Source organism: Nicotiana tabacum, chromosome 16 (assembly GCF_000715075.1).
Source record: "Nicotiana tabacum cultivar K326 chromosome 16, ASM71507v2, whole genome shotgun sequence".
In the NCBI taxonomy this organism is placed as follows: domain Eukaryota; kingdom Viridiplantae; phylum Streptophyta; class Magnoliopsida; order Solanales; family Solanaceae; genus Nicotiana; species Nicotiana tabacum.
In genome coordinates this window covers 158,853,817-158,868,387 of record NC_134095.1, presented here as the reverse complement: position 1 = coordinate 158,868,387, position 14,571 = coordinate 158,853,817, and the positions used below count along the sequence as shown (strand labels likewise).

The window sequence follows — 14,571 nt, the reverse complement described above, 5'->3', positions numbered from 1 at the left end:
TTGGCCAATCTTTTAGGACAAAAATAAGTGTTGTTTAGTAACAAAAACTCTTTTTCATAAGCTAAACAAAAAGTAATTTCTCCCTAAAAGTACTTTTTGAACCTTGGCCAAGCACAAATTGTTGCTCCAATATTGGCAAAAGCGCTTTTCAAATTGATTAGCTAAACACAAATAATTTTTCTTTAAAAATACTTTTAAAAAAAATATTTCTGACAAAAAAATACTTTCCAAAATAAGCAACTTTTGAAAGTTTGGCCAAAATAACAGGTTGATTAATTTACAAAACATAATAGTCGAACGAGACATTTGTGTTTCTCAACAAAAGGATGCTCATTAAACAACCCTCAAGCAAGCAGATCAATCTTTTACAACAACCTGCTCTGATTATATCTAGACAAATAGAAGTCAGCTGACGAGCAATGACACAAAATGCACGTCGTGCATGGTGAAAAAATATGGCTATGTATATTTTTAGACAAACCAGTTACACTAAGACCGGCAATAAACACCCATGGATTCGGAAAAAAGGATCAAACACTCTTTTCATCAGTCACCACTTGAAGCAACTTGTTCGGAAAAAAATATTGAGTGTGGATTATGTAAAGAGGGGTTTACTTACTGACTCAACTTTAAAATAGGCATCACGCGCTCATCAAAAAATATACGACATGCAATATGCCAGGATGGATAGGGGTTTTTAAAAATTATACCCGGAACGAATTGAAGTGCCTATCTAGTCACTAAGTAAGTTTATGTCTATCTTACAAAAGATGCCAAGTTTAAGGGGTTATCTAGGTATTTGGCCAACGAAAAGGATACCGCATTTACTCGCATTACTGCTTTATAGCTTTCTTAACTTGTAGCCCAGCATAATGCTAGTCTAAATCCGCTCTATCAACTATTCTACCGGGTAGTTGTGAGCTTGTGCGCATATCCAACTGTTCTAATGAGAACCTGTTACTTTTTACCGACACAAGTACTAATGTTTTTTGTCAATCGGAATTTGAACTCTGATCTCCAAGATTTACACAAACATCAGTGACCACTAGGCCATACCCTTGGGTGCAAATGGTTAAGCTAATTCTAAGATCCGATCCAACTTTTCAGCCACAAAATATCCATGTTAATGGATAGCTGATCCAGTTATTACCTGCTCACATCTTGGCCACTTTGAACATAGTAAAAAACACCGCTAACAACATTATCTGGGAGCTCATTCCACTGAATATTTTCAGATGTTATTCTCAAACAGAAAATAACTTGTCACATACCATGCTATCAACAACTAACAGCCCCAATTTAGCCAAAACAATTAATAAAACAAATTCAGGAACTGCAGTAAGAATGTTAAAGACCAAAAAGAGTTGACATTTTATATAGCATATTTAGCCGTCACAGTAATTAGAACCCCATATAATACATCACCATCTGCCTGGGGTATCTATAGAATCAAAACTTGTTCAGAATTTCAAAAATAGAGTACAGTTGCTCCATCAGTGGACCTCAAGAAAAACCAGGAGCAAAAGAGTCTGCAAATCAAGATGGTTTTGCCACTTCAGTTTTTTCATAGATACGCTGAAGCTCACGACTAGCAGCTTGATAGGAAGCTGTATACAAGATGAAAAAATGAGTGTTAAAATAGAATAGTAGTAGAGGTGGTAAAATTGGTTAATGAGTGAAATAGGTAACACAGGACACATCGGCTAATTAAACGGGTCTAGCTATAAATGGGGGGAAATAAGAGCAGCTTTCACATACTTATCCAAACCCGTTAGAACACGTGATTACTTTTGTCATACATTTATCACACACTAATCCATTTTACCACCTCAAACTAGAAGGAATAAACAAGTAAAAGAAAAATGTGTCTTGCACTTATGGAGAAACAGAGTATTCACCTTTCCAAGTTTGGAAATTTTTCTGGTTGATAGGAGAACCAGTGATATTTTGAATTGCTTCAAACAGCTTTTCCTGAGGGGTATTCTTTAACTCCTGGACCACGGCATAAATTGTCTTCCCATTCTCGAAGTAAATATGATTGTTAGGATGTTTGGTCTTGCAAGCAGCATGACGCTCAAATTCAAAAGCATTTAGATTCTGCGTAAAAAACATTAATGCCCCCTTAGACATGAAATTTTGAGGAAGCATCTTGGCTGAATTGCCGAAAACATATAATAGAACACTAAAAGTTCTTGCCTTGGACAGCTTGCAGTCATTGCAGCCACACAAGTAACCAGTCCCTTTAATAATTCCTCGAACAGTTTTCTGCATGTATGCATGTAAAAGATACTCAGAACAAAAACCTCTAAACATCACTGAAGAATTCAAAATCAAAACGTACCTCTCTTGACCACGAGACATACTTCACCGGCACTCCATCAAGCATACCAGTTGACAATAGACTTTTAACATTGGATGGGAAATTGTTCGGGGAACTCTTAGGTGTCTTCTGCGCCTTCTGCTTGGACATGTTTTCTGTTCTGACAGTAGTTTCTGGAGCAACAATCTCAATTTGATCTGCAGAGTGCTCCACTGTACTTCTCTCTGTCAGTGATTCTGAAGCTTCAAGAGAGGATTCACTTATCAACATATCATAGCTGCTGATGACCTTGTCAGAAGGATTATTTCCTCCATGCTCTTGCTGAATCTCCCCAAAAGATATGGTGGCTCTTTCACCCTTACTCATTGATATGAAGCTTGAATTTTCTTTGCTGCAAGTACCAGTTGATATGACAGCTTCTACCACTTTATCAGGAGTTGGGCACCTAAAGGCAACACCAATCTCTGCATTACCAGTCAGACCCACAGGCATGAAGTTTTCATTAGCTTTACTATAAGAAGGGAACATAGAAATGAAATTCTCATGCACCTTGCCATAAGATGGTATTGGTGTGAAATTTCCATTTTCCATGAATGGCTGATTTGCTGTTCTGTAATAGCCGTTTCCTTTGTCAAATGATTGATCCATAAGATACAGACTGCAGTCACCCCTGCCGTACTGATGACCCATTAGCATGCGATTTCCATTCACCTTGTTGACTGTATTGCCTATAGGAGTGGCGGTTTGTTCGCCCTCTGCGAAGTCGTGCCCCATTGAAATGACATTTCCAATTCCAGCACTATATGTTAGTCCTACAGCTGTAGCATTTATGCTATCTTCTCCAATATTTGAAGAGTTCCGCAAAGAAAAAGGATAACCACTTGTATATTCATTTGCAAGATTGACCCTGGCTTCTCTAGTTCCAGCATTCTGATAAACAGGATCTTCCCCAGCATAAGACATTGATAAACTCACAGTTGAATTATTTTGAAGAAGATTCATGAAACGGTTTCTTTCTGTTGTCACATTTTCATTGCCTGAAGAGAAGACGTTTGTATCGCCAAAGCTGAATGTGCCTAGAGGCTCAGGTGCACGTGATCGATCACTAGAATGAAGTGGGGCAGACTGAGAATTAAATGCATTACCCCAGAAGGAAAAGTTCAGACTTGCAGGTGTTGAAATTGGTTTATCGCTGACAGACTGCAGAGCTTGTTTCTTATTGGAGAATAACTCCCCTTCAGAAGCATCCATAAAAAATTGATGAGCACGCTTCTGTTCAATCCTCAACGAAGTCTCGCCGCCCATCTCTCCATCAGTTAGAGGACCATTGTCTTTTAGCACCCAAAGGCCCTTATTCTGTAAAGACTGGGAAGATCACATAACAATTGTCAACGAGAGGAAAAGAAATAATTCAGGTTGTAATAGTAAAAGCAACCTGGAAGGGAAATGAGTACGAAGCAATTTGGAAGGGAAATGACCAACTTCAGGATAAATAATGAGCATATGATAGTCATATGCAGAAGGCCTAATCGATATGCATGAGTTTGTTTTCTTTAACTTCTATATTTGTTTGGGAGGAAAATAGATTACCTAAAAGAGAAAGGTCGCTAGCAAAGTCAGTTGTAACTATTTAAAAGATGGGAAAAGGGTCGAAAATACGCCTGCACTTATGAAATTGCTCATGTTTACCACTTTTATAGTTGGGTCTATTCAAACCACCCCACCCTCACCCCCACCCCAAAAGAAGAAAATCTCAATTTTTCCTTCCCGCATAACGATCCTCCAGCTGAATTTTTTAATTCGCTTTTGCTGATGTGTCCGTCAATGTGGATACTTCTGTCCCCTTTATTAATTTCTGCTTATCTTCTTCGTAAATTAGGTCTCCGGTCAACTCTTCCAAGTTGGAGTTCTCCATCAATTAATTTCCTTTCCCTTTCTTCTTCTTTTGAAAGTTAGGATTTAGGGTTGAAATAATTTTTCAATGTCTGAAGGAGTGTGTTACTACGTGAAATCCATGCCAACGTGAAATCTGGTATGCCAGGAGATGCCATTTTGGTAAAGAAAATGCCTTAGACAACTCCATTATCTATCTCAACAATCAGATAACCCCCCGCCAAAATATGATTGGAAACCCCTTCAACCAAAGAGTACTCTGGCGACTCCACTTACCACCAATCCAAATAATCATCCCAAGCCGAAACAGGAAATATGTGGATCGAGATCTCACTAACCGACAACTCAAACAAGAGAATTTTTATCCAAAATTCTCAACTCCGAGAAAGGAAAAGCCAATCTGCACTCAGGCAGAACATTCGATTCGAATCATCCTTAGCGGAGGAGCTCAGCGCCATTTGTAAAAATCTTGAGAAGCTAAGAATCGATAGAGAGAAGACGGAGAAGATGCTCAAGGAAAGGAATCTGCTGCTGGATTTGCAGATAAAAGAGATGCTAAACAAAGGGGAGCTGCAAAAACAGCTTGAGCTTGAAGTTGATCGTTTTTTCCAATTGAAAAAGTTCAGATTATCCAACACGGTAACTCTATTTTTGTTCTGATTGCTTTCAATAGATTTTATTTTGATCAAAACTGGGAAGAATTTTTTTTTCAAATCTTTGTTTGAAATAAAAACAAGTAAATTTCAGAGATTAAATTAAGTCTCAAAGGAAAAAGACTTGTTTAAGCAAATCATTTGACAAGCTCTTGGCATACGGGATTTGAGGTGCTGACACATGTCCTTCAGATATTGAAGAAAACTCAGCGCTAAACCCTTACTTTCAAACGAAGAAGGGAGATGAAATTAATTGATGAAAAACCCTTATCTGGAAGTGTTGGCCAGAACGATATTGATGAAAAAAGGGAAGGTGAAATTAATAGAGGAGATAAGTGTCCACATTGGCAGATGCATCAGCAAAAAGTGAATAAAAACAACTGGAAGATCATTAATTGGAAAGGGTCTAATTGAGACTTTTTCCTATCAGCAGGGGTTTGGATAGACCCCAAGTATAATGGAGGATAAACTTGAGCAAGTTTTTATAGCACATCGGTATTTATGACCCTTCTTCCTTAAACTATATACATTAAAAGTCTAGGTAATCCTCAGCTGCTGTCTTTTGGAAATTAAAGCTAAAGACCAGTTCAAAGAATCTGATCAGGAATGCAACCTGATATATTAATAGGTTATTAAGTCACAATACGTCCTACTTGGCAAGTCGAAGACAATAGGTATAGTACTTTCAAAAAGGAAAAGCAGGAAAAAGTTATTGTAGAGACCACTTAAGGTAAATGGGCAAAAATATAGCTATGAAGTACGCCTACGGGTAATTTGAATACAATACCAATCTGACATACACATTTTTGTATTATTAGCATGATATTATTGCATTTATATCCAGAAGAATGGCTATTACTTGTTTTTTTTTCTTTTGATAAGTAAATGGCTATTACTTGTTTAACAAAACAAGTGTCTTCATTAATGCATCCCTGGCATAAAATTACGGATGTTGGTAACAAGATTATGTTAGTTTTGCTCCTTTCCCTATACGTTTGAGAAACATGCATGCATTTCATGACTAATAAGGCACTCCTTTAGTTATCTTTCCTAATTTCCCTTCCCATCTTGAATATTGGAGCATTATTTGAAAAGCTTTAGACTGACTTATCAAAAAACCTGAATGGAAACAGCCTGCAATAGCACTTAAAACTTTCTCTGAAAAATAAAATTCCTAATTGGGAAAAGGAAAAAAATCTAAACACAAATGGCTAGATACGAGGAATAAAGCTACCTGCTTTGAATATTGAACCAACTAAATTCTAGTACACTAAATATATCACGGATATAGAAATAGTTACCGGAAAGGGAGCGAGAAGATAAATGCATCTAATCAGGTGCATCTGCTGACTGAACAAATATATATCGAACAAACAAGATGAGATCAATGAAGTACCCTCTACAAGCCAAGGAGGAGTCAAAATGTATCCTGTCTCAGAATGCAGAACGGAATACCAGTAATGCAACCTTTTGGTTCGAACAACTGAACTCAATTAATTTTATACAGCATGAACCAACAATTCTTCAACATGAAAAAGATTAAGCTTATGCCAAAATGTAAAAAAAAAAAAAAAAAAAAAAACATTGTAGCATGCTTTGAGATTGAAATGCAAGAAAGAATTACTGCCAAATTTAACAGGAACGCGAGAAACATAAAAATAATAGTCTTACAACAGTTAAAAATTGTCTAGTGCAACAGAATGTGCATAAATGCTGAAATAATTCAAATAAAAAACTTTACCATTTCCAAGTATTTCAAATGTAGTCCTCCGATTTGACGTACAGATAACTCCAATTCAGACTAGCAGCTACCCAGCTCTACCAATGCTACAATCTCTCCATTACGTTTAGAACGACATTCCAACTTCAAAAGCAAAGCCAAGAATGAAAATAAAATAATTAGAAAACAAACGAGGGAATAAATTCAACACTAGACCTAATAAAATGGGGGAAAAAACTGATAATTAAAAAACACAAAATTACAATGGTAGATTAAATCAAGCAGAATACCAAAAATATTGAAGATAAAAAATTAATAAATAATCTGTTACTTCTCAGGTAGATGTGCTATGTTCAACATCACATCGCTACCATTGACAAAATGAAAATTTGGGACGTAGGAGGTAGCAGATACCCAATGCAATAGTCGAGGTGTGCTCAAGCTGCCTCGATACCACCATCATAATTTTTTTAATTCTTTTTATATCTTTATTTTTTATTACGGAAGGTGTCCGGATTAGCTTGTGCGCACCTTGCCTAATTCCATAGGGTGTACCCTCTACCTCCACTAGCATTTCATATATCATACATTTCATATAATTTAATAATAAAAATCAGTTTACAGCTCCATCAAAAACAAATTCAGGTATATATAAGATTATATACATGTAAAAATATATCATGCATTTATATCGATGATCAACGTGAAGCTAAGCCCTAACTAAATGAATTAAGCATAATGACTGAGTTTTTCGAACAGTTCACCTCAATCGCCGGCGAATTCTCCGGGATGAATTTCCGGTGAAATCAGTCGGACAGTCTTTTGAGTTCAGTGTTTTCTCCTAAATTCTCTCAGAAAATGAAAAGAACACTGAAATTTGACGAGTGAGACTGAGAGGAAAAGCTCAGGGGTTTTATACTAATGTGCGGAGAGATCGTCTACCACGCGGTCTACGATAAATAACGTAGTACGCCTTTGTATATTATTCGATACGTTTCAAGGGGAGATGATCTTAGCCGTTGTTTTGTTGAATTTGGAGGGAACTTTTTCGGAAGAAAGTGATCTTAGCCGTCAAAATTTTGTTCTTGCTATGGATAAAAAAACAATAAAAACCTATTAGATAACAAAAAGCAATTAAAGATTTGAACACACAATATTACTCGAAGCTTGATATCATGACTAATAGTTTATCATTACGGATCTTATGATAAGTTGTTCATAATTAGATTTTGGAAGGTGAATGAATAAATCGAGACGTTTTATTAATTATAGATGAGACGTAAAGATTTGAATACACAATATTACTCGAATCTTAACGTCATGATAATTATCGTTTTTTTTTTTGTTTTTATAGTAAGCTATTGATATATAGTATTTTAAAAGTTATTGCTAGACGAGACGAGACATAAATCCTAAGACATCACGAGGCTCAAGCCTGTTTTTTAGTTTTATTATTTTCAAAATATAATGTTTAAAGGCATAAGATATAATTTTTTAATCTAAATTATATAATTTTGGAGCAAGATTGACTTTTGATGGGAAAAAACTTATCCGCATCAGGTATTTACACCAAACCAATAGATACATGACATGTATCTTGCATGTGGACTTCAATCATTTAACCATGATAAATTATATGCATTCTCATCTAATTTAATTAATTAACTATAATGAGTTAATATAGGTTGGTGCAAACAGCCGATGTTGTGTCCACACTTAAGCTGGATGTCTCAATGCTAAGCTGGATAGACTCTGATATTTCATATGAAAACTTATCAAGAAAAATCTAAAGGAGATTACATAATTAAATAAGCAGTTACAATGAATAAATTACACAGGAATTAATTATTTTTCATTTATAGGAGGGTAATTAGATTATTTCTTCTTAAATCCCATCTTATCTACAGCTTCAGTACTCGGACAAAACGGATGAGCTAAGGAATTACGTAAAACAAATCTGAGGAAAATGGTAAAAATTTTAAAACCTTGATATATTTTCCTCTCTAGTGTTTCTAAATTTAAAATTCAAATATTTTGTAAATAAGAAATTAATCATATACTACTTGTTTTATCCTAAATTACTTGATCACGCTTCTTGTCAACAACATAAAAATATATTCACACGATTTAATATAAAATTTGAAATTTAACATGTTACATTATCTTTTCTAGATTACCAATCTATTATTAAAGAGACACCAAGAATTGACTTCAAATGACACCATTAGTGTATTACTTATAGCAAATGAGCTTGAATTTTTTACTCTTTTATTTTTTTGGCACAAGGTTTTATCTGCACAACAAATTAGTGTACAAGCCAATACTCCGTGATGTTGTATAATTTTAATTTCGATGTGACATTTTTAACAAATTATTCCGTTTTAACTAATTGCTCTCTCAATGCCCCCTCAATCATAATTTATCATGGCAAATTATAAGAACTTAAATGCAAATATATATATATATATATATATATATATATATATATATGATTTAATGATTTAGTATAAATAACTATGAAGAGGAAAGTAAAAGAGATTAGATTTTTAGTAGAATATTGTGGGTCATATTGACATGAGAAAATTACGGACAAGGACATTAAGTAAAATGGGGTAGTAAGAATCGTGATTATCATGATTGTAAAGTTAATTAAATGATTCCAGCAGTACATAGAAAGTGACTAATAAATATAAGCTGGATCCTACCATTAATGCTCTTCAAAATTTACTTTTGAAAAAACAATTTTCAAAGGTTCTTACCTTATGATAACAGGATGATATAAGCCGGTTAGGAGTGCGATAAATCAAACCAAACCGAAAATTGATTCAGATGAAGAAAAAAAATCGCATTTTGGTTTTGATTTTTAATTGTAAAACCAATAAAATTTTGTATGACTTTGGTTTTAAGCAAAAAATTAACTGAAAAAATCAAACCAATACAAATACCTATTTAAAAAAATTATAATTATACATATATATGTGTATTCCTATATAAAATTTATAAATTTTACCGTACATATTAATCTTTTACACTTTTGGTTTGGTTTGTTATCTAGTCTTTGCTTAGCAATTTAGTTCTTTGCATTTACTTTCTAGTTTGATTTATAGTCTTTATTTTGATAAGTCCAAGAATCTATTTTGAAACAACTTATTTTTATTTGAGTCCTTAAATTATTCACCACAATTTAATTCAATTTCATTAAAATATCTTGGTAGATGAATTTTTTCTTAAAGAATAATTGGTTTTGGTTAGTATTATGCTAGAATATAGTCGATAGAATATGTGTATGATAATATAGTTTTCACATATTTTTTATTAAAAAAAAAGTAAAAAAAAAATAATCGATTAAAAACCGACTCAATTGGATTGATTTAGTTTAAGCTGGTATATTCTCCAACAAAGTCCTTACAAATTACCATTATTCTCCCCATTCACTCAACTTATACTTCAAATTATGCAGAAAATTGATGTTGGTCTATAAATTATAAGAGCAAAGTTTTTGCCTGTGTAAACTGTATTTCAAAAGGCCTTTATGTTATTTGCAAATAGAGCCTTAATCAGTCTTCATCAAACATATCACTCTCATTATTAGTGATTAGACTACAAAGATTAATGTGCAATGCACCTAATTAGCATTAGCACTATTCAACTTACACTCAATATCAATTGACGAGAGGCACTTATATTTTGAACATTAACGGAAAACTGAGCATTCTTTGAACGGTAAACATATATGAGATCAATCAAATGAAGATTTAATGTTCATTCAGAGTAGGCGTGCTAGCTATTATGTGCAAATGACGCATACGAAAATTTGATTAATATTTTACTCTGTCAATATGAACTACAAGTCTACAACTATTGCTCTGATGGTAAGCAATCTCCACTTCCAACTAAGAGGTTGTGAGTTCGAGCAGAGGCGGATCTAGGATTTAGATGTTGCGGGTGCCATATTACTTTGAACATATACATGTTCTTATTTATACAGTCTAAATATAGTATATTTATATGGTCCAAATAGAGTAAATATTTAGTCTGTTTGATTAGTTATGTGCTTCTGCTCGAATTATTTGTCTTTCAATTTATACGGACAAATTAATTAAACAAAAAAAATGTACTAATTATGACAGTTTGACGCAATAAGGGGTTTCGTTCTAATGGAGAGAAGATTCTCGGGAGAAGAATTATATATATATATAATGTTGGTGGAATTTTTTATCTTTTAAAATAAATTTTATATTGATAAAATTATCATCAATTTTTTTTAATATTTATAACTTTAAGATTAACTAAAAGTATAGTTATTAAATCTTTTTTTTTATTTGAGTAGAAAGTCCTAAACTTTAAGTTCCAATAAGCTTATATAAATAATTTTCTTATTTAAACTATGTAACATAATTATAGTACCTTTTATGGTAATTTTCCTAATATTTATATTAATTCTAAGAGAATATAATATAAATTGATAATAACGATCATGAACTACCGTGATACTCCGACTAATAAATATGAAGGAATCCTTATTAACTCAAATTAAAATTAAACAAAGAAAGGAAACAGTGAAATGTAGTTTAGGTTACTTTCGTAATTGTAGTCAAATTGTTGTCTATCTGAAGCAAGAAAGCCAAAACATCACAAAATTGTCACAAGGCCAGTTCGATCCCTCGCCTTAAAGATGACATGGTGATCTTCTACCACTGGCACCTTAGTGACTTTTGTTGCTCCGGGTGGCAACCCTTTTATTTAACTGATTTCGGGCATATAAATACATATATACATATAATTTCTACCGAAGCTTGCGGGTGACGTACCACCCCCTCGGGCCTTAATAGATCCGCCCCTGAGTTCGAGTCTCCACAAGAGCAAGGTTGGAAGTTCTTGGAGGGAAGGATGCCAAGTCTCTATTGAAAACAGCCTCTCTACTCCATGGTAGGGGTAAGATCTGTGTACACGCTACCCTCCCCAAACCCCACTAAGTAAGATTATATGCGGCCTGTATTGGGCTTAATCAGGTCAGCTTATTTGGACTTGGCCTCTCTACCCCCTCTAGGGTAGAGAAATTTTACTACCATAAAAAAGAAGAAAATTGAAGATCCCTTAAATTTAGCCATTATCAGTTACTATCCACGATAACCCCCCCCCCCCCATCCCCCACCAATTTCCAATAACCCCCTACATTTCCGATTCTTTTCCTCTTCCAAAAGATTTCAAACCTAATTTCTCTCTTACTTACTAAATCACCCAAATCTCTTTCTTTATGATCCCCCTACATTTCCGATTCTTTTCCTTTTCCAAGGATTTGCAATCTCAATTTCTCTCTTTCTTACTAATCACCGAAAGATCTCTCTTTCTTTTTTTATACAATGCAGATGTAAATTGCTATATTACAGTAGAATCAAGCTATGGGTAAGTTTTGAATCTAGTGTTCCTTTTTTATTTTTTTCTAATTTTCAAGCTTTACTCTGCATTAATAATGGCTATATTTATACAAATATAAATTCAAAATTATCTTTTAATTCAAATTCCGTATATATATATATATATATATATATATATATATATATATATATATATATATAAAATATACCGTCTATTTTTAGTTTAAGCAGTTGAATAAGCGACTATTTAGGTTAATTCTTCTTTGAAATATATGTACCATGAAGTAGGAGAAAATTGTTCAGAAATTACCAGCTATGTCCATTTATAGGTAGCTCATTACAAAAATTGGTCAATTGATAAAATATTACTAATATTAGCCAAATAGCTATTTGTAGCAAAAAAATATCAAATTTTGGCTTTGTTTTGAGTGGGTGTTATTAGAATAGATTGAGAACAACTTAAGGAGTTTGAATCTCAGTTTTGGGATGATTTGGTGAAGTTTTGAGGTTGTTTGAATTGAAAATTCGGTAAAAACTGAACATGAAAAAAATGATATGTGTATCACATATGTATCATATTTGTATCTATTGTGTATCACATGTATATCCATGTATACCTGTGTGTGAGATACATGTTTGATACATGTGTCGCAGAAGACTTTTTTGAACTCGATTTAATTACGAATTTTGATACAAAATCAGTCCAAATCACCTCCAATCTTCCTCAAATTTTGTATATTGACTTATCTATATATTTTCAATGAATTTCAACTATACCCATTGAAAAAGTTCCTTTTTTGTTTAGATTTTTGGAATATTGTATATATATTTTGTATTTCATCACCTTATTTGTTACCTCATCCATAAAATTTCCTTTCCGTCTTGTATCTAGTATTGTTAATCACGCTTAAAAATATGGAAGGTGATTTTTGCATATGATTCTTTGAGAGAAAGAACCCTATTATTTGGTTTTTCAATTTTTGTTGGCTAATTTTGATAAGTCTATGATTAATGACTAGGGATTAATAAGTTAAGATTTATTTAGGATATTTGTGTAAGTTTCCCAAAATTGTTTACCCAAATGAAAAAAAATTTGGCTCATTCATAATGGTCCTACATAGGCCTAAGTTATTAGGATCAGCTATCGCCACGTGGTTTATTCCAAGTTGAGTTGACCTATAAAAGGTCAAAATCATCAATCTTTTTACCACAAGAGATTGCAAAGTGGGAAAAGATATAGAAGTTACCTATGCTTATCAATTCTTTATTACTCCACAAGAAATCACCTTAGGGTGGTTTGGCACATGATAAAAATTTAGGGGCTTTTTCACTTTTAGCCCCGCCATAAGTTATTATATTCGATAGCTGGAAAAATATATAAAATTTGTATAATAATATAATATACAGAATGTATATATATACAAAAAAATATAGAAATTTTATACATTTTCGGTTGCTATTCAGTATTATTTTCCCAAAAATTTATCAGTTGTTGGTGTTTATACCAAAAATGAAGAAATATATATAGGAGGAACAATTTACATCAACCAAACAAATAAATAAATACAACATCCATAAGAAGATCAGAAGAAAACTGAATCTGCACCCAAATTAAACTCCAAGTGATCATTTTCCAATGGCGTCAAGTTCAAATCCAAGCACAAAACTCTCTTCGATTTCTTAACAACTTGAGGAATACGTAAAGGATCTTGAATTTTTTCATTATTCATTACAGCTCTATGTCTTCTCATATGCCCTCCTAAAGCTTGTCCTAAACCAAACTCAAGCCCACAAATGGAACACTCATGTGTTTTAGGTTTAATATTAGGCAACTGAAATAATTGCATGTTATTCAATTCTCTCATATTGATCAATCTTGGCTTCTTGTGACTTGCCCTATGGCCACCTAATGCTTGAAAAGATGAAAATTTACGATTACAAGTCTTGCACTCGAAAACTCGATTAGTTGTTGAGTTGTTGTACTTCATAATATTGTCAAAATGATAATCATTTGATTGGTTTGAGAATAACATCAAGAAATTTGCCATTGTTGTTACGCTATGGAAATTTTCCTCTTCTTCTTCTTCTCTTTCTCTCTTTGTTGGTATAAGCACCATGTTCTCTTGAAATGTTACACTTTTTTTATTGTACGATATGAGAGGAATGAAATTGAGGATTTTTATGGGGTTAGTTATTTATAGGGTTTTGTAGTTGGGAAGTTTGACGTTGATTAGTTGACCTTTCTTGTAATGACGACATATTGTAGTTAACACGAAACTAAATGGGAACTCAAAAAAAAAAATTATCATCTCCGTAATAATAGACTTTTTCTGCTTAATATTTCTTTGGTACAAATCTAAGTGATGACTGACTAATTTTATGACTTGAGACTATTGACTATATTTCTTAGAGATATGTAAAATATTAATAATATATACATATTATAAAAATACAGTTATTCTAAACCGATTAATTCTAAATTCTAAAAATTTGTCATCGGTGGGTGCTGATTATATTCAAAGAAGCACACTGCTATCTGCAGTTCGCGGAACCACAACTTCCATCAAAGGGTGTCAAAATATAAAAAATTAGTTATACACCGAAAAG

General features: G+C 33.2%; 2 protein-coding genes across 2 annotated transcripts; both read right to left on the bottom strand.

The window, feature by feature from the left end:
* Nucleotides 1-1,343: 1,343 nt before the first annotated feature.
* LOC142170804 (uncharacterized) lies at nucleotides 1,344-7,466 on the bottom strand. The gene is made up of 6 exons (XM_075233529.1): nucleotides 7,351-7,466; nucleotides 6,608-6,730; nucleotides 2,342-3,685; nucleotides 2,197-2,265; nucleotides 1,899-2,097; nucleotides 1,344-1,607 (listed from the first exon to the last, which is right to left on the bottom strand). The coding sequence occupies exons 2-6, from the start codon at nucleotides 6,608-6,610 to the stop codon at nucleotides 1,537-1,539; spliced, it is 1,686 nt and encodes a 561-aa protein (XP_075089630.1). The 5' UTR covers nucleotides 6,611-6,730; nucleotides 7,351-7,466; the 3' UTR covers nucleotides 1,344-1,536.
* Nucleotides 7,467-13,463: 5,997 nt separating this feature from the next.
* Nucleotides 13,464-14,113, bottom strand: LOC107820611 (zinc finger protein ZAT11-like). Its single transcript, XM_016646927.2, has one exon. It carries the CDS (start codon nucleotides 14,079-14,081, stop codon nucleotides 13,548-13,550), a length of 534 nt encoding a protein of 177 aa, XP_016502413.1. The 5' UTR covers nucleotides 14,082-14,113; the 3' UTR covers nucleotides 13,464-13,547.
* Nucleotides 14,114-14,571: the final 458 nt, after the last annotated feature.

Bases quoted from the DNA above. Each gene is read 5' to 3' on its own strand.
- LOC107820611 (XM_016646927.2), bottom strand. From the start codon at position 14,081: ATGGTGCTTATACCAACAAAGAGAGAAAGAGAAGAAGAAGAAGAGGAA.
- LOC142170804 (XM_075233529.1), bottom strand. The intron at 2,266-2,341 runs GTACGTTTTGAT...GCATACATGCAG, and splicing joins ATGTCTCGTGGTCAAGAGAG to AAAACTGTTCGAGGAATTAT. The intron at 2,098-2,196 runs GCAAGAACTTTT...TTTTTTACGCAG, and splicing joins ATGACTGCAAGCTGTCCAAG to AATCTAAATGCTTTTGAATT.